The sequence below is a fragment of the Aulostomus chinensis genome, chromosome 5, assembly GCF_037954235.1.
Source record: "Aulostomus chinensis isolate RoL2024-O1b breed Wild chromosome 5, RoL_Achi_v1.0, whole genome shotgun sequence".
NCBI lineage: Eukaryota > Metazoa > Chordata > Actinopteri > Syngnathiformes > Aulostomidae > Aulostomus > Aulostomus chinensis.
Genome location: NC_141324.1, coordinates 15527006 through 15553891, shown reverse-complemented (window position 1 = coordinate 15553891; position 26886 = coordinate 15527006). Strand labels below are relative to the sequence as shown.

The window sequence follows — 26886 nt, the reverse complement described above, 5'->3', positions numbered from 1 at the left end:
CAAGACAAACTCCAGCTGAAACAAGAGCTTCCCAAACCTTCTGTCTGGAGACCAAAAAACACCATTAACCATCTATAAATCATCGAGGACGATTTGCACAGTCAGGTTTCCATTTCAAGTTGTTTCTGCCTGCGTTTTTGTCTCCTGCTACGCCTGAGCCATCGATTTGTTTCAAGCTTGAAGCACTTTGAGCTGCGTCCTACGTTATGGAATGTACTCTGACTATACATCTACCATTATTGAGCTATTGAAAACATTCACGTGTTAAATACTGTAAAAATGTGCCCAATAAATGAGATTAGATGGCTTTTTAAAAAAATTTCCTGACATTTATTAATGAATCAAATGTATAAATTAACTTGGTTTTTATTAGTCAACCATCCATTGCTTGTGGCAGTGGTGGCGAATCAACAGGCTCCATCTTGTGGCTCAGTGGTGTACTGCAGATGTGAGTCTTCCTACTCCCTGGGCAGTCAACTCGAGTCATTATAAAACGAATAAATCTTTTAATGATCACCTTTAGTGAAGAATAAATAGTGAGAAGAGTCAGTGAATGAGTAGCTGAGATGATGTAGCTGCTGCTGCTGACCTGCAGTGAACGCTGATTGGTCCGTCCTGGCCAAACTGCTCCTTGGTTTTGTGCACTTGGCCAATGAAATCGATGAAACCCTCCCCAGACTTTGGCACGCCTTGCTCCGGCCAATCAGTGAACTGGAACTGACGAACTGTCCGTGACTGGCCGTCCTGCAGGAACGATATAAATCATGATTCTCAACATCTCAACATATTTACAGTTGCTGTTTATGCAGGTGATTATTCCTCTTTAAGAGCCTCATCTGGCGGCATTGACTGAAGAGTGAGACACCGGTCGGCAATTTCCCCCTTTCCTTCTAATGATTACTGTTATCTGACCCTGGATCAGTGGCTGTGGTTAACTTGAGGCTGGAACGTCAGTGCGTCTGCTATTGTCAGCCACTCAGGAGGCAATTACATCTTTTCTCCTCTGCTCAGCCTCGCTGACTCCCCTTTAATGGAGATCAATAGAGCATCTGTCAATGTGGCGTCTGCTCAGGACAGGCTTAACCCCGGTTATCTATGACTGGCACACGAGTGTACACACACACACACACACACACACACACACACACACACACACACACACACACACACACACACACACACACACACACACACACCTGAGTCGTCAAGCTAATCTGGAGACAGGATGGTTGCATCTAAGGCGGCTTGTCGATAACCTGTTCTGGTACACACACTCTCATAGAAAACACACACTGACACACACTACAGGTCGATAGGACATGTTTTGCGCCACTGCTTTCTAACACACTGATGGATTGGCAGCAGTGTGTGATGTTACACTTCATACAACATACAAAAACATCTTTCAACACACCCTGGCATCTGTAACTTTAAACTCCCGGAGGATGTACTGGGGCATGTTGTACTCGGCCATCGGGTCCACCACAAAGTACTGGTACCTGGCAGAGCGCTCGGCGGGCCAGTACTGGTGACACTTCTCCTGAGACAGCAAGGCAAAACCCATTTAGCACATCATATAGAATACATGTGTGAATGTGTGTGTGTGTGTCTGTGTGTGTGTGCACATACCCTTCCCATTTCTCTCAGTTTGGTGAGCATGACCACAATAGTAGAGTTGTGTTCCCACAGCATTCTCCAGAAGTCCTCTGTGGTTTCCGCCAGTGGACCCTGGGTAGCGATGTAGCCTCTCTGCTGCCTATGCACGCGCGCACACACAAGCGCACACACAAGCGCACACACACACGCACGCGCACACACACACACACAATTTGCTTGATTAGTTATCTGTTTTTGTACACATTCGATTCACTTTTTTTGTTGACAATTACTTTACCTCTCACATAGAAATTAACCTGATTTCATTTACAAGTTTTATTTTGCATTTTATTTATACAGTTCTGCTTCATCGTTTTTTGTTGAATTTAATGAATAAATAAATTGTCAATTCATTCATTGAGCGATTTATTTTGTGTTGTCTTCCATAAGAAGATTCATAAATAAAGACAATCGAACCGCAACACTCTGAGGAGGTTTCATAGACGTTGTTGTTATGGAATCTCAGAGTCTAATGAGAATCTGACAATAGTACAATGCAGAGCTCTCATGTATTTAATGTTTTCCTCCAAGAATGAAGGATAACATTTCTGACAACATGTCTCGTTATAATTCTGTTTTAATTTTGCAGTTTAATTAGTTTGACTTGTAAAACACTTCTGTGGCGTCATAGCTGAGAAGAACAGACGAAAATCGTTGCATGCTGATATTCTGACAATGTTTTTCAAACAGAAAACCGTAGCTGGGTTTCTGGCTCCAGGCAGGAAATAGAACAGTCCAAACATGTGTACACCAGCAGTCTGACTGGCTGAGTCATCAGAAGCACCTCGCCATCCGTTCGTCCGTCTGTCCCCTCGTTGAGACAGAGGCGAGCGGCGTGCAGCTGTGAACGCTGGGAACATGGATACAGTAACAACCGATGTGACAGGACATGACAGCCGGAAGCTCTGTGGTGAAAACCTATCCAATCCCCTCAGACGTCAAGTATCATCAGATGACAAGCCGGTCAGGTCATGTTAATGTTGTCATGGGAGAAACGCACCTGTATCCGTCTATGTAACTGGCGTTTATGTAGTCGGAGCCCTCCAGGCCTCTGATTGGCTGCAGACAGACGCGCGTGGTTTCATAGGGCATGATGTTGACCAGTCGGTTCTTGAACTTGTTACAGGGAAGGTTGGCTGTGACGAAGCGGGAGGTGTGGGCTTTGGTGTTGGCCAGCCGCTGGAAGGAGAGGAAGAAAAGAGGATTGTTTGATTGACAGGTCACAGAGGCGGGGCCTACCTACAGTGCAACCTCCAGAAAGGATGCAGGTTTTAAAATAGCTTTAAATACTGATTTTGCAAAAAACAAATGATCCATTAGTAGAGTTTGTAGGATTTTAGGCACACCCAAGGGGTGTAGCCAGGGTGCATCTGGGTTCTCTGATGCACGTCTGAGGGGTGTGTGGACCCCACGTCGAAAAAAAAACGGATTTAGACGATATTATCGGATAATTTTAAAAATTATATGCAAGAATGCAGAGAAAATGCAGATTAACTGTTTGTCTGTTGGGATTCCCTTTTCATTTCCAGTAGTTCCCCAAATGAAAGGTTGCAAAAAAGAAAATGAGAAGGGAAAAAAGAGATTGTTTAAGCTTAGTTTATTCATCTAAAAAAATTGTCACCTCCTGATCTATGCAAAATAAATTGAATTAAGTACACATCATGTGATTAATTAATCTGAATTAATTGAAAATATCACTCTTGACGATGACAAACATTTTAAATATTTAATTTTAAGATATTTTGGTAAATGTGGGAACGCATGAATTGATAAACTAATAATGGAAATCTTTCTTTTAATTTTTCAATGCATTTAAAATGCTTTTCAGTGTTCAGCTACATGGAGCTGGACAGGACCTCCTTTCATCACCTGTGGATCTACGTTGCAGTCAAACCTTCAGGATGTAGTTTTGTACACTAGCAGCCATGTCTGAGATGACGTCCACGCTACCTTAAACTCCAGCTCCATGCCGGTGACGTGCTCTCCGCTCTCCACCTTCGACAGCTTCTGCATGTAGGAGTAGAGACTCCTGGCCGCCACCTCCGTGTTCCCACAGGCCACCGCCTCCAGTAACGCCTCGTGGATGAAACTGTACTGGTCTTCTGTTTGCACCATGTAGTTCCTCTGCGAGCGCATCAGGGTCACATGACCGTAGATGTCCACAGTGCGCTCATGTCGAATACGCTCCAGCATGGCGTCGATGACAATGAAACAACCAGTGCGACCTACACCGGCACTGATAGAGAAGAAAAGGAAGGTGAGACGGCACAAAGGGAGGATGATATTTCTGAGGTTTCTGACTCAGCTGACGTGAGCACCTGCAGTGAGCGATGATGGGTCCAGCATCAGGAGGGTTACACGCTTTGACTCTGCGGAGGAAGTTGAGGAAGGGGGTTGGGTATTCAGGAACGCCGTGATCCGGCCAGGCTGTGAACTGGAATTGACGGACCTCCCGTCGCTCGCTGCTGCCACTCTGACATGAGAAACCAGCATAAAAAAGTTTAATCTTTCATTTTCGTTGGATGATTCTCACATAAAATGAGGGAGCTGCCATTTTATCACTTGTGCGTGCACTTCGTCAAGAAATGTCTCCGGTAATCCTTACATTCTATATAAACAACATCATTCCCTCTACAGCTCCCATAAAGATAACAGAAAGCTCCTATATTTTATATAAGCTATAAAAACAAAAACATTTCTGGCAATACCAAAAAATATTCTCCGCTATATGACATATCCTAAAGTTTCACAACATGTCAACAAAAATTTCGAGAAGCGGTGATGCACTTAAAAGCTACACTTGGCCTAGTTTCGATGTTTGTAAGTAGGCCAGAGAAACACGGCGGTCTGACGGCCTGAGATGAGCTCTGCGCTGTAAGAAACGTCTCTGCTTCCAACAGTGATCAAATCTTAGCGCCTGACACGGGGAGGATGGCCTGGTTTGAACACGCCGTGAAGCCCATCTATTCTCCTCCGCTTGCACACTCAGAAATTCATGATCATGCCTGGCTGCTAAACTCAGGAGATCAGAGCAGTTTGCAGTGGATATGTATATGTGACAGTAAATGTAACAGAGGGAAGGGCAGAACGGTGAGTGGAAGTTTCTACCTTATGCAGGGAAACGGTGCGAACACAGAAAGTAGCCAGCTCCATGGTGTCCAGCAGGGTCACCTGGATGGTCCCGTAGGTCTCTGTGCCTCGACTGGGCCAGTACTGGTCACACTTTATCTACATAGACGACAGAAACACATCAAACATCTGTAAAGGTAGAGTCTGTAGCATTTTCTCTTTTCTAAAAACAAAGCAAAATATGGACTAATACTAAATGAATCTGGATCAGTCGTCACTTATGGGCCTTGAGACGTGTGGTGGTGACTGTCTGCAGAGCTGCTTCTCTCTGCTTCTGTATCAATCTTTGTTTTATCTGGACGTTTCTGAAGGGGGGTGTGTGTGTGTGGAGGACACACCAATGACAGCATGTGGATGAGGTTGGGTGTTGATGAAATACAGCAGCTAAATGAAATTCCTTCCTGAGAAATGGCAGATGGGCTCAGGGCAGTGAGGAAAAGGGACGACAGCCCGACTGAGGTGAGAGTGAATCTCAGTCTGGCTTTCACCCACTTTCAAACACCGAAGGAGCGGCTGAGCATGAAGAGTGAAGAGGACTGGGATCACTTTCTGTTGGACAGGTAGGTGACAGACACCAGCAGTTTGTCTGTGCTAGGCAGCGTTTAGCTTGTCCTGGCTTGTATGTAGTTTATCCTAGCCAGTCTTTAGCCTGTCTTTGTACGAGCTTTGGTTTAGCTCTTCCTAGCTTCTAGCTGGCATTTGGCTTGTCCAAGCCAGCATTTAGCTTGTCCTAGCTGGCATTCAGCTCTTTCTAGTTTGTGTTTAGCTTGTCCTAGCTGGCGTTTGTTCTAGCCAGCATTTAGCTTGTCCTAGCTGGCATTCAGCTCTTTCTAGTTTGTGTTTAGCTTGTCCTAGCTGGCGTTTGTTCTAGCCAGCATTTAGCTTGTCCTAGCTGGCATTCAGCTCTTTCTAGTTTGTGTTTAGCTTGTCCTAGCTGGCGTTTGGCTTGTCCAAGCCAGCATTTAGCTTGTCCTAGCTGGCATTCAGCTCTTTCTAGCTTGTGTTTAGCTTGTCCTAGCTGGCATTTGGCTTGTCCAAGCCAGCATTTAGCTTGTCCTAGCTGGCGTTTGGCTTGTCCAAGCCAGCATTTAGCTTGTCCTAGCTGGCGTTTGGCTTGTCCTAGCTGGCGTTTGGCTTGTCCTAGCTGGCATTCAGCTCTTTCTAGCTTGTGTTTAGCTTGTCCTAGCTGGCATTTGGCTTGTCCAAGCCAGCATTTAGCTTGCCCTAGCCACTGTTCAGTTTGTCTGAGCAGGCCATTAGCTTTTCCTAGCCAGCCTTTAGTATGCACTTGCCTATGGTGAACTTGCAGGTGTTTCCTGGACTGGGTGGTGCTGAGCACAGGAGGAGGGACCCAATTTGAATGAATACTGTGTTTACAAGCCGTAACGAAACATACTATGGACTCTTCCTTTAAGAGTGAAGAACATTAATTAAAAATGTGTTTACGAGTTAGTGGGTTACCCGTGACTTTTCTTCCAGGCGGGTCATCATGACGACAGAAGCTGCCCGCTGCTCCCACACCATCCTCCAGAAGTCCCCGAAGGTCTCAGCTAGTGGCCCCTGAGTAGCGATGTAGGCATTCTGCTTCCTGTAGCCATCAATGTAGTTGGCGTTGATATAGTCACTCCCCAGGATACCTGTGAGCGAGATGCTTGCTGAACTGCCATCTATATAAGCAGCATAACGAATGAAAGACATCAAACATCCCATATAAGAATTTATTTCTGGCAACATATAACCTTTGGGTGACGAACAGACGTTAACTAACAAGCAAACAAGACTGTCGGTGTAAATTCATGATCTCAGGATCACATCTCTGCCCTTCTTGCTCTGGAGGAAGTGTTGGCTGCACTTGAATGAACTCGTGCTGTTTGTCAGTCTCATGCCACCACACACAGCCGGTCCTGAGCAATGTTTACGATTTCAGATTTCATCCATCATGTAGCTCTCACTCTCGCTCTCTCTCTCTCTCTTTCTGACTCCTACATTAATTAGAGGCATCTTTCCCAGCTCACCATCGATGGGAGCCAGTATGACTCTGGTATGGTCGTATGCTATCACGTTAGCGTAGCGGTTTTTAGGCTTGTTGACCTCCAGGTTGGAATGCTCCCAGGTGAATTGTTGACTGGGGTCGATGGACTGGAAAGAAGATGTAAAAATACCCATATTAAAGGTGGGTGGGTGAATATTTAGTTGTAAATTCGTGTTTAATGGAAAGACAAAGTGCTTTGTAAAGTAGACAACAGCAATAAACTGCACTCCTGAATAAATCATGAAGATGTCTGCACATTGAGATACAAATCTTATACAACACTGGCTTTATGAAGTGAATGCTTAATAAAACAATAAGGATGAAATCTGATTATTGATATGAAATAATAATGCAGTTCTCACCTCGTACTCCTGGGAGAGGCGGAGGTTGTCATTAGCTTTCAGCAGCTCTATGTGTTCTGCTAGCTCGCTGATGGGGATGGGAGGATGGCTCATCATTCCTGCACCACCACAGCAAGGGTGACAGAGCAAAGGGGAGGGGTCAGAGGTCGAGCAGCTGAATAACCTAAATGACTGCAGGTCACTCACATGCAAAGACCTCACGATAATTATACAACCAGAGAAGATCACATATCATTAAGGAACACATTGAAGCAGAAAATCAATTTTGATCCATGTGCGAGGACAAAGCGAGGCAAGTCCTGCTTGTTGGTAAATTGTTTTTCTTTGATAAATTGCTTTTCTCTGTGATCAGAGGAGCAACGGCTCGGAGAAAACAAACACAGACTGAACACTAATTAGGAGGGTGGTACACAAACGTTCTTGCGTGCACACACACACACACAGACACAGACACACACACAGACACAGACACACACACACACAAAGGAAGCAACCTATGCCTCCCTACAGTCGTTGCTATTCACAGCTGGAGGGAGAACAGACAAGCTCGAGTGACCCATTCTGTATTCAAAAGGCAAACAATAAATCAAGAAACCGGTGAACAATAAACACAATCCGTTTAAAGTCGGAAGATAATTTTGAAGAGCGTTTAAGTCTCTCTATGCTGCCATTGAAAGTCTCCGTAAAGCCATCATATCAGCCTTCCAATGTGGAGTCAGTTATTTTCTTCTACTGCCTGCCGGTGCAGCAGCAGCTGCAGGTAATGACGACAAACCACCGCTGTCAGGACCAAAATGACCTCTGATAGCCACTTTTGTTGGAAACGAATTTCATCTTTTCAACGCATCAGAAAGGCGCAAATCTCAGGGGAGGAAAAGTGGGAGAGGAGGGAGCGTCAGTGTTGCTGCCACATGAGAGTGGGAATTGTTGAGATGAAATAAAAGAGCTGCTTCATTCACATGGCTTGAGTTTGCTTCCCAGGAACCCATAAAAATGTGCAACACCTTTGGATAAAACAAACAAACATTTCTCCACAGTGGCACATCTCAACGAGGACACACTGAGGCCTCTATAAACTACAAAGTTAGAAAACGGATGATAGTCCTCTTGTGATTTTTTTTTTTTCTTTGGGTGGGTTTAATTGAAGGGAAGAAGTGAAAGGGAAGCATCATCGGCCTGGCGCCATAACCAAAGCAGCTGTGTTGTTAGATCTCACTCAGTGGGGGGTGAGAAAAGGAAAAAGCAATGTAGTTACCTCACAGTGGGGTATTAGCTGGTTATGCCGGCAAGAAAAAGTAATTTCCTTTACAAATGATCACAGTTAACCTATGAATCACCTTCTGATTTATCATTTCTCCCTTGACTCCACTTTCAATGTTCAAAGACTGATGAGACTATAATTTCGGTCCTTTCTGATGTGTTCCCGGCGCCTGGCATGTGGAATGTGGGTGAGCGGAGATGATCAGATATTGTCAAACCATTATGACTCAGTCGTGACTCAGCGCTGACTGTACTACCTGGGCAGCAGCCATTTTAATCTAAGAATGGCTGCCAGGTACGTGTTGGCTTGGCGGGGTACTTTCACATCTTATCTGACATCATTTTTTTAACCGTTAAAAAAAAAAGAAAAAAAAAAAGATTGTTAATCAGATTTTTTTTTCTTCTTAATTATGCAAAGATAAGTGTGTGTTTGGGTGCCAGGGCGCTCCATACCGGGAGTCTGGAAGTTGATGCGTCTCATCTCCACAGGGTCTGTTGGGTGATGGGCCATCATCTCGGCATTACTCAAAAGGCTCTTGGTTCCCGGTTCAGAGTCTTTGCGCTTGCTGCTTAGACACCAGTGAGTCAAAATAGCAATTAGCACATGCAAACATCCAGGGAGATGAAGCAGACTCCGTACTGACACATCATTAGTATAGCTCCTTGATTTAAGTAAATAGTGCATTAACAGATATGGCGCTGTGCAGCATGTGGTACATGTAATTGCTGTGAATTAAAACGAACAAAAAGCTTGACATTGGTTTAATCTTACCTGTCAGGTTTGCTGCTTCCATTGAAACAAGAGTGAGGGGAGGAATAATTAGAGGAGGAAAAGGAAGGAAACGGACAGATTGTTAGGACGAAAATCAATATTTTGCATTAGTATTCAAAAGCTTGATGGCTTGCAGCAGATACCAGAGGCCTGCTTGATAGCTGTCTGGGGGGAGAACAACTTCTAAATTGGAACAAATTTGATGAATATCAGACTGAACATTAACCATTACTGTGGGAGCTGACAGCAACATCTAAGAACAGAGCATGATGGACAGAAACTTAGTTTGTCCTAACATCCTTAATTGTTATTTTTTTAATATATATTTTTCGAGATGTTGACAAATCCCTAGAGACAAAAAAAACAACAGATGATTTGTCCTAATGGGCTATAAATGTTTTCTTTGCTGCGAAAGAATTTTTCTCAACCCCCATGTGCTCTCAAATGATCATTACCATGAACACGAGCACAGTAGCGCTACAGAGTGATGAGGTCATTATGAGCTAATCCCGCCTCCTCCTTCATGCTCCGTTTATATAAATTCAGCACTGAATGTGTACTGAAGGAAATACGCCACACAGTTTTGTCACATGATTGCTATTTTGCCATTTTGTCCCACTCACTTTTTATAGAGAAGTATAGCGATGACGATGCAGATGATGAAGACCACTGCCAGGACAGGTCCCACCACCCAGATCAGACCGTCACCGGCGTCGAGGGGCTGGGGGTCTGAGTCCGGAGCGATCACGGGGTCCGTGTAAGGGCTGGCCACGTACATCTTCTGTTAACAAGCACACATGCGCACAAGCAAAAAGAGAACAAGACACTGAGGGCAGCTCACAAGCATTAAGTGTTTTCGAGAGTGAAACTACAAGAGTCCCCTAATATCAGCTGCAAATCTCATAATCCACACATGCAGATTTGCCATCTGAGCCCCTGTTATTGTAATTCATGCTCTCTCTCTCTCACACACACACAAACACACACACACACACACACACACACACACACACACACACACACACTCCCATGTCTACATTTAAACCACAAAAACTACTTTCTGCAAATTAATCCACCAAATAGTCCAATTCTGCTAGATTTAAGGGAAGATTTAATGCTGTTGTGTTTTGTAAGGGATGTTTCACAGCTCACTGTGTAATTCACAGATACCAAATCCATGTGTACACTTGACAAATCCGCGTGATTAGATTATGATTCAAAGTGCACACTTTGCATAAATATCAGACATTACCATAACAGCCGAGAAGTTCCACTGTTTTGCAAGTTTTTGCTGCAGTGGATCAAAAAAAATGAACAACTGGGACAGAAACGATTCTGTATAAAAAATTCCCAAACTATTAGCCTTGAAAAAGACCTGGAATGGAGTCTGTGAAGAGCTTCTCACCCGGTCTCTACTGAGGTAGAACTCATTGTAGAGCTCTTGCACTGGGTTGCAATGGTAGTTCAGCGTAAATGTGACAAATGGGCGGTTTCATGATACACAAAATCTATTAAAACCTACTGTTTCTGTAATGATTGTAAACAGAATAAAGTGCCTTTTTATTAGTTCTGAAGGACTTTTAAAGAGCCTCCCCCAGGCTAAGAACAACCCTAATAAAACTAAATATAAACCCTAATATAAAAGTAAAATATATCCTAATTTAAGTTGTATATTTATGTCTATTCCAATTCAATTGCATACATATAACAGTAGTGCACAACAAGGCAATATCTCTGGCACTGCCACAGTAGGTACACTCACGCTTTATTAATGGCGATGGAAATACATGAAGGTTATTGCCTTTTGCTTGCAACACCTTGACTGACGTGAATTTTATTGTTTTAGCAGTGAGGCCATATTGATTACAATGTTTCGTGACAGCCTGCTGGAGAGAAACACAGGGTGGGGGGGGGGGGGTGGCGGTGCTGGTTATAAAGACAGAGAGAAAAGAGATGTGACACAGTAGAGTTCGTACCCCGGTTGTGGAGTTCAGTTCAGCCAGGATGAAGAAGACGTACTCCTGTCCTGGTTCTAGCGCCCGGTTCTCAAAGCCGCCGTAATCCAGCTGGTCCCCCAGGGTGAAGAAGGCTGGTAGGGTGGCAGGTGTGAAACGAGCTGTGATGTAAGCTCGACGCAGGTCCACCTGCTTCTGCTGTCGAGAATCCCTCTGTCTTTGACTGATGTCTTTTAACAGCTGAGAGACATGGAGGGAAAAGAAGGAATGGAGGCATTCCAATGGTGATGACTCACATTCAAACACTGATACTGAATTGAAAAGGACCAACGCTGCCATGAGTTTTGTGATGACGAATTGTTTGTTTATGGGCCTTTTCCTTCCTCTCAGCACAGACATTAGTGGCTGCTGCCATGGTTCTGGTTCTCACCTCCTCGAGGTCCAGTTCATCTGGGCTCTTGAGGTGTCCACGGTGTCCGCCACGAGTTCTTCTCAATGGAACCACAACCACGTAAACGTTCCTGTTGGAGCATAAGAGGACAAACAGTATAACAGCATCTGCACTCACACAAGAGCAGAAAAGACTTGTTGAACTAAAGACTGTCGACATCTTGTCTGTCAGATACTCTCAGATCATCCTGCCCTGCACCTTCAGAGAGACTCGACTCTTTAAATCTTACTTTACGGGTGTGCGAGTCTCCAATGATGGCAGGATTATGGTGACTGTAGTCTCGGTATCACGGGTGTGGTCAATCTCGGGACGGCGGATGGTGATGGGCGGGGAGGTTTTGGCCGTGATGCGATGGCGAAGGCCTCCCATGTTTCCTTCGGGTGCTGTGATCTTGAAGTCATAGCTCGTGTCAGGCTGAAGGTTGGTGATGACTGCCTTTCTCAGATGAGCATCGACCTCCATCTTCAGTCGATTATACTCCACCTGGAGAGGAAGAGAGGGGGAGAATATCAGGTAACAGGTAAAGATTCTGGATATCTAACTCTATGCTGATGATAGAACTCTAGAACGACTATGAGAGAGGAGAGTACAAACTCCTTCAGCTCATTAGCATAACAAATCCAGTTGGGAGAATAAAATGGCAAAAAAATGAATGAGAAACTCCTGTTCTTATATATTTGCTTTTATTGAGTCCATTTACTTCATCTGTAATTGCTGTACTATAATGAGCATTACCACTTGTTGCTCCAAGAGACATAATTTTCTACTTTTCTTTTTTTGCCAGCAGTGTCATCCACTATGAGAACCAATCATAGACTATTTTACTGTTGGCGGGCAGGAAAGCAGGTAAAACTCAGTTTTAATTAGTTCACTGTGCTTATTGTCATAGTTTTTTTTAAGTGAGACTGGTTACAAGCCTAGCTGAAAAGCTCAACGCTTCTGGTCTAACCATGATAGGAAAATCGTGTCCTGGTTGCAAACTGCTGGGATTTCTCTTTCAGTCTGAAACTTGATGATGTCCTGACATATTTTGAGACATGCAAAATTACACTAATTAGCTGCTCCTTTAATTTGCACCATGTTGAATTGTACATGTAAAAATGCAACAAAAAAAAGAAAAGAAAAAGCATTTTGTGTACTAATCACAATCAAGAAAAAGCCAAGATCGTATTCTGTCAATCGTACTGCAAGTTCAATTTCATAACATTAGTCGATGGAGCTCTACCAGCATCCAGTGGATGGAAGTGTGGGTGGTATAATTCAGGTTTAGGCCAAGCATACTAAAAATATATGTACTTATATTGATGTTGGATACCAAATAATGAGATTCTACAATATGTTACCACACATGCACATGCATTGGGTGATAGACATACAGTGAAGCGGTAGGGGTTGCTGCTCTCGGGGAACTCCCAGGTCAGGAGAACACTGGTCTTAGTGGCCAGGTTGACAGAAAAATTCCTCGGCACATCTGGGAAGTAAACAGTATAAAAAAAAAGAGTCATTGATAATGAAGTGTTTTATTCAAATCAGCAGCTCCTCTGGTGTCCCACTGCAAACCTGGAAAAAAAGAGGCCACGTCAGTCAGGTCTGCTACTGGGACATGATGTTTAGGAGGACGGACAGGTGATGAGGAGAGTGGATGGCGAGAAGTAGAAAAGACAGACAGAGCGGCTGCAGGAATGTGACATGCCACATTCTTCGAGTGTACGGTTGTGTTTGTTAGACTCACTATTCAGCATGTCAGCAAAGGCTTTGGAGAAGGTGGCAGTGGAGGTTTATCAGATAAAAAAAAGAGCTTACCAGCAGATACAGCAGCAAACGCCAGTTTTCACTTAATTCAACTGGACACTTACCTTCTGTGTAAGATACTGTATATCGAAGCCCTGTTGTGACTTTTACCTGAGGGGCTGTGATAAGCAGTGCTCTTGAAGCAAACATCCATTAACATTCAGTCTGCTCCCACTGGTGGTGAAGGGTAGGTGATGAAGGTAAGTGAGTGAGTGGAAGAGATTGGGGGAATTGTAGTATTCCCCTGTACTTTGCTGTTTTCAGCCTCACTGAGGTGTACAGTAGGGGGTCGACCCGTAAGAACTGGCCCGGACTTCATTTAGTTGAGTGTTTCGGAGTGAACTCCACAGTAAGGGGGAATGTGAAGCTGAACCAGTGCTCAGGTGAAGGGTGATCCCCAGGCCTGAGGCCAGCCCTACCTGTATCAAAGGCCAGAGTTCGGCACACCAGAGGTGGGCTGAAGGGGCCTGGCCCTGCCTTGTTGTGGGCTCTGAGCTGCACCTCGTAGCTCGAGCTGTGATTGAGGCCCACGATGGTGTAGCTGGACTCACTCGCTGGCAGCGTGACCAGCCGTGGGGGAACAGGAAAGGCTGGTTGGGATGAGGGGCCAGGGAGAGCTGAGGGGCCCAGAGCCTCTTTGTAAGCTATGGTGTACTCAATGATGTCACCATTGCACTCCTCTTGGGAAGGGGGCAGCCAGGAGAACTGGAGGGAGCAGCAAGTGGCATTCACAAAGTCAGATAATTTGGGATATCCCAAGGGTGGGAACATGGGAACGGTTATTTCCTCCAGCACTACATCTCCATAGCCTGCTCGACTCTTTGCAGAGAGGACAAAGACGTAGGAGGAGCCCGGGGAGAGGTTTATGATAGTGAAGTTTCTCTCTCGATTCGTAAAATCAACTGTGTTCTCCAAAGATGTATTCTTCAGGCCAAACTGTAGGCGGTAGCCCTGGATTTCCACCGGGGCCCTCTGGCTATCAGAGCCTGACTCAGAGCATTCCAATGGAGGAGCCCATCGCACCACAACTGATGGACCCAATCCTGGACGAACCCAGAGGGAAGGGGGGCCAGGCACTGCAAAACAACAGTGATTGAAGTAGGCTTTTACAATCCATATATAAAATATAAATATATAAATATATATATATATTTTTATATCTATATCTAGTCATGTAGATTAAGAGCAATTTCTGTGTATGTTTGTCACTAAATCATGAATACTTGCTTACCGATCCCTGGGGTCTGCACCAGCTTGGCTTTGCTATGTGCACCATCCCCTTTGGTGGTGTACGCCGCCACTGAGACAGAATACAAAGTCTCTGCTTTAAGGCCTCCCAGAATCATGTCCTACGGGGAACACATACCATCAAAAACTGCCTTTTATCTGAAATAATACGAAGAATTATTCATTTACTTTCCTTACAAGAAAAAATTGTTTATTGTATTATATAAGAGCGGCTCAATAAATCTCTGATGACAAAACTTTAAGAGCATTTTATACCCATGGAATTATCTGCTGCATTGTTCTGTGTTTATTAATGGTGAGTTCTTTTACAGTGACAAGGGGATGGATCGTCTGCACTCACATACTGAGTCGAGTCATCCTCCTCCATCTTATCGCACAGACGGGACACACCCCGTAGGCAGTGGAGACAGATGAGAGAAGGAGTGAGTTAAAGGACCAGAGGAGAGAGAGAAGGATGTAGAACGATAAAATAATTGACCATCATTTTGATATTCAGCAATGATGTCACCTGAGACTCATCCAATAAGACGTCTTTGATGCGGGGGAGATTTCGTGACTCGCCACTTTCTGCACGACTGTAATGCACCTGGTAGCCACGGACTTGGCCCTGTCGTAATCGTGGCAGCACAGAGCGCCAGGTGACTCGAAGTGCCGAAGAATTGAGTGGCTGGACGTCCACCTGACGAGGGGCCGAACCAGGAACTAAACACACAAACAGACACAAACGCACACTTAATTAAGCGACTGAACGTCTAGCCAGTAAATAAATGAAGGATCAATACTCTTTAGGTCTGACCTACGGCTCTTACCGTCCTCATCAGTTCTGCAAAGCACAGCTGGGCTGTTGGGTCCAGCTCCCTCTGAGGTGGAGGCTGCCACGGTAATGTTGTACCAGCTCCACTTCTCCAGTCCCTCTACTACTGTCTGCCCCTGCTGCTGGGCCGGAATCCGTAGCCCCTTCACCTCCTGGCCCTGACCTTTGCTTCCTGCCCCAGAAACTCTCTGGTATCTCAGCTCATAACCTGCCAAATCGCCATTCTGGCCCTCTATCGGAGGTGGCCTCCAACTAACTCTCAGCGAGGTGGAGCTGGCACTCTCGCAGGACACACCCTCGGGTGCGGCTGAGGGCTCTGATTGGACAAAGGGCAAAGGAGGGCAATTGGTAAAGTGTTTAGGGAAAAACCCGAGAATGGGGTGGACAAGCAGGGGGAAACACGAGCATGAGGAGAGGAGATAAGGATAAAAAGGAAACAATGAGAAATGAAAGTAAACTGGAGCGAAAAAGAAAACATGAGGACAAAACATGACTCTGAGAAACAAAGCAGAGCCTCCATTCAAAGCACAAGCATAACGTGAGGCTTAAAGCCTAATGAAATAAAACAGAGACGGGAGTATTGACCCTGAGTGGACAACTTAATTATACCCAGGGAGAATGAGCATCCGATACTCAGTGATCATATTTCATCCATTGGTCAAAGCCAGTGGCACAAAATGCACCAGACTTATGAATGAAAAACTAAAAAAAGGAAGAATTTACAGCTCACTGCACAGAAGCACGGACACACACATACATTTCACAGCAATACTGCCCATAATCATTCGAATGATTGAGTGCTCTGAGACTTTTGGGGTACACACGAGAGAGAAAAACAAACTAAAAACAGATTACACTTGAATGAATTGAGGAAATAAACAGGTAGCCAAGGAAAGAAAGGCACTCAGACGGATATTGGAGGTCAGGCTAGAATGATAAATTGGATCAGAAGCAGTTACTGTAAGAAACATGTACAAAATATCACAAACCATCATAGCCATAGATATTCGAACAGTGGGTATCACTCACCTTATATAACACAGCTTCAGGAACGAACACACACACACACACACACACACACACAAACAAAACAGTGATCGTTTCCAAGGCTTGTGTGTGAGCTTGGGAGTGTATGGTAGGGGTGTATGTGTGGGAGTGTAATAGTCATAGCTGACAGGTTCAAGTATCTATCCACTCAGCCGTACAGCCACTGTTCTGTTGGCCTCGGGGGACAATCTAGATGTGCACCAAAGCTTGGCGATAACAAAGCACACATAACCTCCCTGGGAAATGAATTCTGCTGCACGAAATAGTCTGCTTATTTAGCACCTTACAGCACCCCCTCTGCCACCCCCTCAAGTGTATCACCTTTCTGTATGTTTTTTTTTGTTTTTGGGGTTCGGGGGTAAAGAGTGAAAGGGAGCAAGTTTAGCACATTTTGTTCGAAAAATGTTCGGACGGTGAATACGCAGGGAGTGTTTTTGACAAAAACTTACCGCTGATGTACTACAGCATCATGACCTGAAGGAGTCCTTTTTTATACTCAACCGTGACTACTTTATCGATTCATCTCCTTGCATCATTCTCTTCGTTATCGCTACTTTTTTTTGAGCTACTTGATGTGTCAGAGCAAGAAAGGGGGTTTATTTGACTTTTATTGGCTATCAGGGATTTTGCAGGAAAAGAAAGAAAAGGAGACAAGGGAGAGAATCCAAGTTCACTTACTTACAACATAGCGGGCCAACTCAGAATCCTTTAATGCTCCTTTGTGCTGCCTGCTAGCCAACAACTGGCAGACACTTGCGCCCTTTCAAAGATATTAGACACTGATAGAGTGGAAAAAGTGAAAGGAAGGTGAAGAAAAGGAAGAGAGAAACATTAATCGGTGCTCCATCTCCATCTGTCATGATGTTTGGCTCTGTAAGAAAGCAGGAGGCTGAGCGGAGGAAGAGAGGCACAGTCCAACATAGATGGATGGATGGGAGGGGGTTTTGGACAGATGAGTTGATAAAGAAGATGGATGGAGAGATGCGAAGATGGTTCCCGGGTTTTATCAGGTCAAAGAGGACAATGTACCATCAGCTGTGTACATGAGTATTGTGTACAAGCCTGATAAATACTTCCACTGCCTGCTGACACAGTATGTGAACCCAGTGAAATTAAGACGTACTGGCTTGTGACGTCCGCTGCACCAGTTCATTGGTGAAAGCACCGATGCCTTTGTTTGAGATGGCGGCCAGGGAGAAGGAGTACTCAGTGTTGGCTTTCAGACCCTCCACCGTGTAAGAATTCCTCGGCCCGAAGGTCAGCTTGTCCTGTGAGAGAGAGAAGTAGAACAAGAGGAAGGAGGAAGGGAACATTAAAGGCGAGCTGGAGAGAGAAGTAGATGAGACTGTCATGGAGTGGCGCTGGATGCTGGGGTTAATCTTTCTTTCATCTCTCCTCTTATCCCTACGTCTGCTAAGAAATCCACTCAGCAGAGAGATTCATAAAAGAAACACAACGGGCACGTACGCAGGGTGACACAGTTGATGTCGTGAAGAATTTCCATTATAATCAAGTGAAGCTGCTTCACTGACCAGGGGAGACGACTACAGGGCCGACTACAGGTCCCTGCAGGAGGAAGCTCCCTGTGTAAAAAATGAATTGTAGCAGAGCGCAACTTGGTAAAATAGATCAATCGAATCAGTGCATGTCCGTGATTCTGTGTTAAAAGGATCAAGTTGTAGTATTTGGAAAAATCTTCAGCCACATGCAACACAGATACAGTGAGTGTAGCAGGTAGTGAGAACTACCCCTCACTGCACGTGAGCGGAGTGAATTCATAAGACGTCTTACCAAACTGCCGAACTTGACAGGTTTGTAGAGGAGCTCGTAGTTGACAATGCCCTCCTTGGTGTAAGCACGCTCCCAGGTCAGTTCAATACTGGTGTCGGTCACCTTACCGACTTTAAACTTCACCGGCTGCCCTGGAACTGAACGAGACAAGATACCATAGAACCAGTCAGGACCTATCCATCTTATTTACATCTCAAAATAGGAGCATGTGCTGGAATGTGCATTTCAAAAATACAAACTGAATTTATTAGTCAGCTCCTTACTACATGTGATTAAAAATGGACACATTGTTATCAGCATACCTTAGAACTGCCTGATAATGATTCTTAATAAGGTTTTCTTTCCAGATCTAGAGGAGGATTTCTATCAGTATCAACAAGTGAGCTCTGGTCGTGGACATGAGGCAAAGCACAGACAGCAGCAGCAGGACCCATAATGCATGCTAGCCTCTTAGCTTTTGCTAGCACACTGTTTCTTTTGTGGGCACACTTTTCATACAGTCACTCCAAACTGCAAAAGTTCACTTTTCTCAACGTATTCCAAACAATATAACGGACAAAAAAACCCAAAACAACAACAGGAGGAAGAGCTAAACAGAGTTTCGGAAACAACATCGGTTTTCATTGAATGAACAGACTTGTGGTTGATTCACATACGTACACACAACTATGTGTAAACGACGTATGAATAGAACTTTGTTCCTCAAGAGGTGAGGAGTGATTCACTGTAGTACAAAGGAGTCATGGCTGCACTGCACTTAAGACTCATAACAGCTGAACTTGCAGTACTTAACTAACTAGAAGAATTAATGCAGTAAAAAGAGCTCAACACTAATTTGTGAATACTTGAAAGGCAAAATACATTTTTGGGTGAAGTATCAAGAGTTTCACCCTCAGCTCAATCACTCAGCATTTCCTTGTTTTATAAAACAGTGTCGGCGCTTCAAAATGCTGCCAACTTTTGATTTGGAGTTTGAAATACTAGAAGCAGGTGGTTCAGATCACCTAGAAATTGTTTATCCAAGGAAATTTTTTTCCCCCAAACATTAACTGTGACTGGTGCTAATTTCAAAGTTAGCTACTTTTGTAGAGCCACTGGATGAATGAAAAATGATCTTTTCAGCAATTGTTTGATCTGAATGGTGGTGTATTATTACGTCTTTGAGCTCCTGGATTTTTGGTGCAACATTAGCTCGGAAAATCAAACCAGTAATATCCCTTTGCCGTTTTTTTTTGGGGGGGGGGGTACTAATCTCTTTACAACTTCCATCGTATAAAACCTGCAGCTTCACAACAGGATGTCAAGGGGACATGAGTAATACCAAGGTACCGAGAACATTTTGATTATTAATCCCTCTGTCCTTTTTACAAGTCTTTAAAGTTCCGTCCCAGCAGGTAGAATTTACTCTCTTTTTTTTGGAGAATTCGTATGTTTTGACAGGTCAAGCTTCGTATCTCACAGTGGATTTCTGCACCAACTTTACATACGTCATCTGAATAAGCTACTAAGCAGCTTCTATACATGCATAGACACACATATTACTGCTTATTTATGTAAAACAACCTCCCCACATGGATAAAGCTGATATATTCTTTAACTTTGACACGTTCACAGTCGCGTTCAGCACTGACCTCCTGGCATGACTTTGACATGAACGGGGTCAGAGAAGGGTCCGTCCCCTACAGAAGTAAAGGCTAGGACCTGGATGGTGTACGTCTCCGAGGTCACCAGGTTTTGTATGGTGGTGATCACGCTGTCCTGGACGTTATGGATCTGCCACTCATTCATGGGACGGGACGGGTCCATGGTGTAGTACACGCGATAGCCCTTCACCTGCATGTGGGGGCAGACAGATTGATAGATTGAACGTCCGCTTCAGTTTTTAAGGTCATCTTGGACTGGGCTGTGATAAGTGGTGTGATACTTAATCTCACGGTCCCGCATGCACGGTAATCTATAACACCTTCATTCAGCACACAAGCAACCAGAATTTATCACTGCCAAGGTCATCATCTGTGAGTTATTGTCTTGCTCTGATCCAGATGGTCCCGTGGATTTGTTAGTTCACTGTTTAGAGGTCAGGTGATGCCCTCACGTCTTTAGGGCTGTTATGCATTTGACCCTTATAAACAAACACTGCCCTCACTTTAAGGCTGACAACACCACTATGAGTTGTGTGTGTGTGTGTGTCCCCTCAGATGTATATAGCTTCATTCAGTGCATGCGCAATCCTGCTGCCATTGCCCTCACACACAACCTCCATCACCTATCCTGTTATCCCTCTTTAATATCAGTAATCCCCGTGTGCGCTCAATTCAGTCTTGCACTTTTATGAACATACTGGACAGGCAGGTTGGCAAGGAAAGAAATAGGCCTCCAGAGGGAGTGTTCTTAACTTAGAGCAGAAAGTCCAATTACCTTTTCTTTCTTTAGAGAGGGGAATGTACTGAGGGATTTACAGGAGCAAGACACAATCCCTGCAAAGGACATGAACCTGCATGCTGGAAGAAAAAAAAAAAAACAAAAACCCTCCCAGTGGTGAAATTTATTAAGGCTTTAATGTTTTAAAGTCCTGAGGGTCTTTGTGCAAATTAAGAACCTTGTTAGTCCGCAATGAAAGTAAATGTAATTTCCAATGTGGGGCATATCCTTTCTCTGTTATGGCGGTCAACAACCTCCTCTATCGTTTCACATGTTAAGGAATGTTTACATTAGTAGTGAAATGTCAGTTCAGTCAGTCATTCCCTTCATTTGTCCCCAAAGAGAAGCTCGCTGTGCTGCAGAGGAAACATGAAAACATATGAAAAATAAGCAGGAAGATACACATGAAATAAAACATTTGGAAAATAAAGAATTTATGTAGAATCTTTTGAAGAGGACCCGTTTCTTTAATATCTCCACATCAGTAGCTTTTTATGACACCAACATACTCTTTATTTTAAATGATCTCGTCATCGTCGTTGTGCCCCCTGTCTCTTTAAGCCCATCCCCCCTAATAAATAACTCTCTTCTGATTGGCTGACATTCAGAAGCCTGCAGAGGGGCAGCGTTCCTATAATTCGCAGGCCAGATGTTTCTGAAGTAGACTGTTTTCTCATTGTGAAGGTAGAAAAAGACACAGAAGGAATGACTTTAGATACTTTTTCTTCATTATCTGTAAGAAAATCTCACACGGTGACGAAAATGTGACAGAAAATTGAACAAAAAAAAGCCCAATAGGTCGCTTTTAAGATATAACTTGAAGCATCACTCGCATCAAGAAAAGACTGAACGGGTTGATTACATATTTCTACTCATCCCACCTGCCCATTGGGTTCCTCCGGTTCCTCCCAGCGGACCATCACTGTGTTCTGAGAAATAATGTGGGCCTGGACATTCCGTGGCGGGCTGGCTGGGGCCTGCTCTCCTGTCCGAGCCTCCACACGCGTGGAGGGCGGGCCCTGGCCGATGCTGTTGAAGGCTGACACTCTGATTTCGTACTCTGTGTTGGGGTACAGCCCCCCGATGCTGTAGCGGGTGGTGGTGATGCTGTCCACTGTCTCATACTTGCTGTCGGGGCCTTTGGCTCGGTACTGGATGATGTAGTAGGAGACGGGGTCGGGGTTACCAGAGTCCCAAGTGATGGTCACACTGGTGGCTGTGGTCTCTGTGACGATGGGTGTGCCGGGGGGCTTCGGCAAAGCTTGGAATTAAAAGAAGTGATGATTATTGGTTTCTGCCCATATGTTTAGATCATAGTATTACACTACCTTCCATTACATGTCCACATTTCCCTACATTTGCTATACGAAAAGTTCCCCCACACTGACATGCACCTGTAATAAACTGATAGTGATCAGGGTTTCCTGGATCATCATCATTATGTCGATTTTTTTTTTTAATCAGCCTCGAGCCTTAAAGTTTACAGGTTAAAATGATTATGTGAGTCTCTTACTCTTGACTAAGACCTGAGCAGTGGCCTCGATGATACCCAGGCTACTCATGGCCACACAGGTGTAGTTGGCTGACTCCCGGACACCGTTGAGCTCCAGCACGTTCCGGCCAATCGGCATTTCATCCTCGGGTGTCAGATCCTCGCTACCCAGCATCCACTTGACGTAGGGCATGGGCGAACCAACAGCAACACAGGTGATGTTGACGCTTCCTCCAGGCATGATCTCATGGTTGGAGGGGAGGATGGAGAAACGAGGAGGGACGCGGCGCACTGGTGAAGGAGGAGAGTTGGGGGTGGAAAGGATAGGGGAGGGGAAGGGAGGGGGTCGAGGGGAAGTAGGGAAGCGAGGAGAAGAAAGGTGGAGAGAAAGAAGGTCGGGGAGGGTGGGGGTGAGGGAGACAGAATCAGAGAGAAAGAGAGAGGCAGAGAGCAAGAGAGATCAAGAGAGAGAAAGAGAGCAAGAAAGAAAAGAGGAGAGGTAACAGGAAGGGGGAGAATGAACTTCAGGGTTTTTACAGAAAATTACAAAGGGATATTTCAAGTTTACTCCCAATTACTTTATGGTATGGTTCCAACAGAAAGACACAAATCTTGTGCTGAGCTCAACCAATCAGAGTGAGCTGCCTACTCAAAATAATATAGTGACAAACTCTTGAGTACCATTTTAACCAGGACATGACACCTATAGTCAGTTTCTCTTAACACAAATGCCATTTTTAACAGTTAACTAAGATTTTCTGATGACAAATTCATAGTGATTAAATTTTCACACGAAAGCAACTGAACTTTGGGCTCATTCTAGTGCATTAATAGCTGTTCTATCAATGCCGTTTAGGTCCCCATGAGCAAAAGAAAACAAGCCATACTGCATCTGTCGGGTGACTGTAGATTAGAGCGAGATGCATCGAGAGACTGAACTCATAGGTCACTTGCATGCCTGGGCGACTCAAGAGAGATAAAATGGTGGAGGAACACAAAGAAGAGAACGGAGAACTGAGAGGGAGACAAGAGAGAAGCGAGGCGCCAGAAAGATAGAGAGGGAGACGGAGGGATAGACGGAGAGAGAGAGAGAATGAGAGACAGAGTTAGAGAGAGAGAGAGAGTTAGAGAGAGAGAGAGAGAGAGAAATGCAGCTCTGCTTCTCTTCAAGACAATGACAGGCAATGTAGCAAAGGACAGCCACATTGTACAACAATACTGTACAATACATAGGATTCATAACTGATACAGCGTGTCGTCAAATGAATTGGAAAATGCGGACAGGAGAAGAGGGTAGAGGGTTCTATAAAAAAGGTGTCGTGGCAATTACAGTGATCATCGGACACATTTAAGTAAAGAACACCAAGACAGCATGAAAGAGGCAGAACGGGAGAGAACGAGTGCGGGCAGATATGTGAGGTAGTATGTGCATGTTTATAAGTTAACAAACTTATGTACATGTGTCTGTCGCTCCTACACATCAGGGTGCGGACAGAATGCAGAAGAAGAAGAGAAAAAAGAGGGAGGGAGAGGAAGGGAATAAAAAAGACAGGGGGGAAGGAGTGGAGATAAAGAGAGGGTTAGAAGAGGGTTTTTTCGGGGGGAAGGAGGGAAAAGGGGGAAGAAAAGAGGAGCGAGGAAGAAGAAAACACATGGATCTATTTAAAACACGGCTATACCAGAGTCAGGCCCATTCAGAAAGCAGGTGCTTCAGAAGTCAAAATAAAAATAAAAAGAACTAAAGCTTTGTTGAGAGCATTTTGAAGGGAAGAAGAGGATACCCCAGGGTCACAACACAGGAAACAGAGACAGCAATGGACAAACATCTTTGGATGAAGAGGAGAGAATGAAAGGGAAGGCGGAGAGAGCAGAAACATTGTCTAAAAACTCAAGCACTGGGAAGCTCATAAAACATGACTTTAAAGCAACACAGAGAAGATTTAAATAGGAAAAAGTAGCAAAACAAAGGGAGGATTCAAAGAAAATAAATCCTTAGCTGACTTCTAATTATACATATATATACATATATATACATATACATATATATATATATATATACATATATATATATATATACGTATATATATATATAAACACTGAATAAAATACAGATAAATAAATGATAAATTTGCTGCGTAACCTCCACTCCTCAAGAGCAACATCATTACTCCGAATCTTGCCGGGTCTCATCCCCTCTACTCCAATAATCTAGAGACAATCGGATACAAGTTAACATTTTTTGTTTTTAACAAATTAAAAAAAAAATTAAATAAAATTGTTGCCGTGATGCCAGTGTTTCATTCATGAATGACAGATAAAGTGCAGAGAAGTTTTTGGAATACTTGTAGGAACCAAAAAAAAAAAAAAGCCAGATGATGCCCAGAATTGGATAGAGAAGACAAGAAAGAGACAAAGAGACAAAAAACAGGTAGATCTGTTAGAAACAGACATGATTAGGCAGGCATCCCCTCATCTGAGCATGCTGGAGGCACACATACACACACACATACACACACACACGCACACACACACGCACGCACGCACGCACGCACACGCACGCACAGGCTCCATCCATGCATGCAACACACAGCAGATGCAATGCTTTCATTCTATTAACACAGATACAGATGTAGTCAAGGGACATTTATTCAAGAGCATGTGTTAGTTTAATAGCATGAGCAACAACACAATGGAGAGGAAGATAATCATCATCATCATCAGCAGCAGCATCATCATCATCATCAGCATCATCGGCGTCGTCAGCAGCAGAGGTGTTTATAAAAAAAATACACTTCATGATGACTGTGGAGAAGTAGCTGCTTAAAACAAGGGATAATCCTTCACACGCTCCCGGAGCCGCCAGCTTAAAGTTAATCAAGCCGGGTCTCATGATTCACCTCCATTTTCTATACAGTTGGACCGAGCCAAGAGGTTCAATCTTTATTAGCGGGGCTATCATTAGTCCCGCGCTCAGCAGGGAGTCTGTAGGCGACTGGCTGAGAAGACCTTTGCAAAGCCAGAAGGATTACGGCCGCACGTCCACATTCCCGTTCAGGACAGTGGCTGAGCTGACATTTGCACTGCGCCCACCCCGTCCGTCTCAAGGACACGGCTTCCATTAGCACTGTAATAAGAGGGAATCATTAATATCCCCACCATGCTCAGCTTGAATGGATAGGATTCAAATGTCAGACAATAGAAGCGTATCTGAGTGTTTGCTGGAGATAACGCTCCAGAGACAATAACGTCATCATATAGATATGTGTAAAAAATTTATGTAAATCTTAAGAGAGCAAAAAAAAAAGGGAAAATCCTGAAAAAAAAGAGATTTTGGCCACTTGGGGGCAGAAACAAGGCGTGATCACGTCACTAATACCACATCAGCTTTGATGTCACACCTGTTTTATTTAGACATGCTGTGTTGCCAGTATTTACTCTGCCTTTTCACTCGTGATCTCTACAAGCTCTTGAGGGAAAACTGTGGCTCTGAAGCTGTTGAATGCTCCACTTTTATCACCCGTGGTGCTGGCGCAGTGCTTTTAGTTTTAGAGCTTTTTTTCTGAAGAAAAGCTTCCTGTGGTGACGGAGAAGTTTGACCGTGGAAACCAAAAAACTCAGGTCGTTGCTGGACTATGAAGTGCAACTAGCAAAGTAAAACTGAGAACGATGAGAACTGCAGGGCTCCACAAAGCATTTATTTCCTGCTGAAAACTCCTCCAAAATCACCTTACTGGGAAGGCTTGCAAGCATCTCGGGAGCCAGCGTGGTTGCTCTGATATGGAAAGCCGGTGGAAATAAAAAAAAGTCAGCGCAAGATGATTCTTCTGGCCTTTGCATTCTCCAAATATTGAACCCCACAGGAGGAGGAAGTGGACAGACGGGAGAAAAAGGTTATGTTACGAAGCAACACGTCGTTACATCTCCAGGGAGGCTTCAGGGTATGTGGGTGAGTCAGATTGACGCCGTTTGACACACAAATATAAACCCGGTTCAATGCATGCACTATCGTTAGTGTTACAACAGCTTCCTGTTCTATGGCATACTCCCCCCCCCCTCTAGAATAAGCGACTGAAAACAGATGGATGTCTTTTCCTGTTGCCACCAGGTGGCGCTATGACTAATGAATCCTACGACAGGTTCTTCCCAGGTCCAGACTACAACATTTCATTAAGTTTGGTGACAATGGGCCTCATAGTTTTGGTGTAATCCTACTGACAAACATGGAAACAGTCAAGCGTGCCTCTCTCAGTAGTGGTAGATGTTACTAACGAGTTGGCAGCAATCACAGAAGAAGAAGAAGTACAAATTCTTACATCAGAAGAAAGTACAAGTAAGTTTGTATGGTATTTTACTGAATGCACTTTCCATCCACAGTGATGTGATTATTCTTTGAGTTTGTTGTGTGATGTTGCACCTCCAACCCAGCACATCACGTAGGTGTTATAAGGGGAATGGTAGCTTCTCAAGCGTGACTGGGCATGCAACGAGTGCATCATCGCAGCAGATGTGATGTCACAGGAGCCGGGGGAACACATCACATGATGATAAGAAAGGAACCAGTTGAGAGACATGACGAGACAGCACGTTTAATAATATCACAATCGGAGCGCATCAACAGGCGTGAACACACACTGCGCCATGCTCTCGTGTCAGTCAACATGCAAG

General features: G+C 44.4%; 1 protein-coding gene across 8 annotated transcripts in view; it reads right to left on the bottom strand.

The window, feature by feature from the left end:
* Positions 1-26886, bottom strand: part of ptprsb (protein tyrosine phosphatase receptor type Sb) — a 73187-nt gene that overhangs the window by 4214 nt on the left and 42087 nt on the right. For 3 of the 8 annotated variants that reach the window (XM_086203415.1, XM_086203414.1, XM_086203416.1), the window contains 22 exons: positions 23680-23694; positions 22243-22512; positions 21611-21990; positions 19940-20141; positions 18309-18445; positions 17641-17785; positions 12994-13088; positions 11847-12100; positions 11597-11687; positions 11188-11406; positions 9835-9992; positions 8893-9005; positions 7180-7277; positions 6801-6924; positions 6247-6422; positions 4765-4884; positions 3975-4129; positions 3607-3892; positions 2657-2835; positions 1630-1756; positions 1415-1540; positions 590-744 (listed from right to left, as the gene is read on the bottom strand). In XM_086203415.1, the coding sequence (XP_086059541.1) occupies positions 590-744; positions 1415-1540; positions 1630-1756; positions 2657-2835; positions 3607-3892; positions 3975-4129; positions 4765-4884; positions 6247-6422; positions 6801-6924; positions 7180-7277; positions 8893-9005; positions 9835-9992; positions 11188-11406; positions 11597-11687; positions 11847-12100; positions 12994-13088; positions 17641-17785; positions 18309-18445; positions 19940-20141; positions 21611-21990; positions 22243-22512; positions 23680-23694 (3625 nt within the window). Of the gene's footprint in view, positions 1-589; positions 745-1414; positions 1541-1629; positions 1757-2656; positions 2836-3606; positions 3893-3974; positions 4130-4764; positions 4885-6246; positions 6423-6800; positions 6925-7179; positions 7278-8892; positions 9006-9834; positions 9993-11187; positions 11407-11596; positions 11688-11846; positions 12101-12993; positions 13089-13827; positions 14485-14639; positions 14758-14996; positions 15024-15164; positions 15359-15465; positions 15787-17640; positions 17786-18308; positions 18446-19939; positions 20142-21610; positions 21991-22242; positions 22513-23679; positions 23695-26886 lie in introns of all 8 variants that reach the window. The other 5 variants (XM_086203418.1, XM_086203419.1, XM_086203420.1 and 2 more) reach the window with 4 other exon arrangements.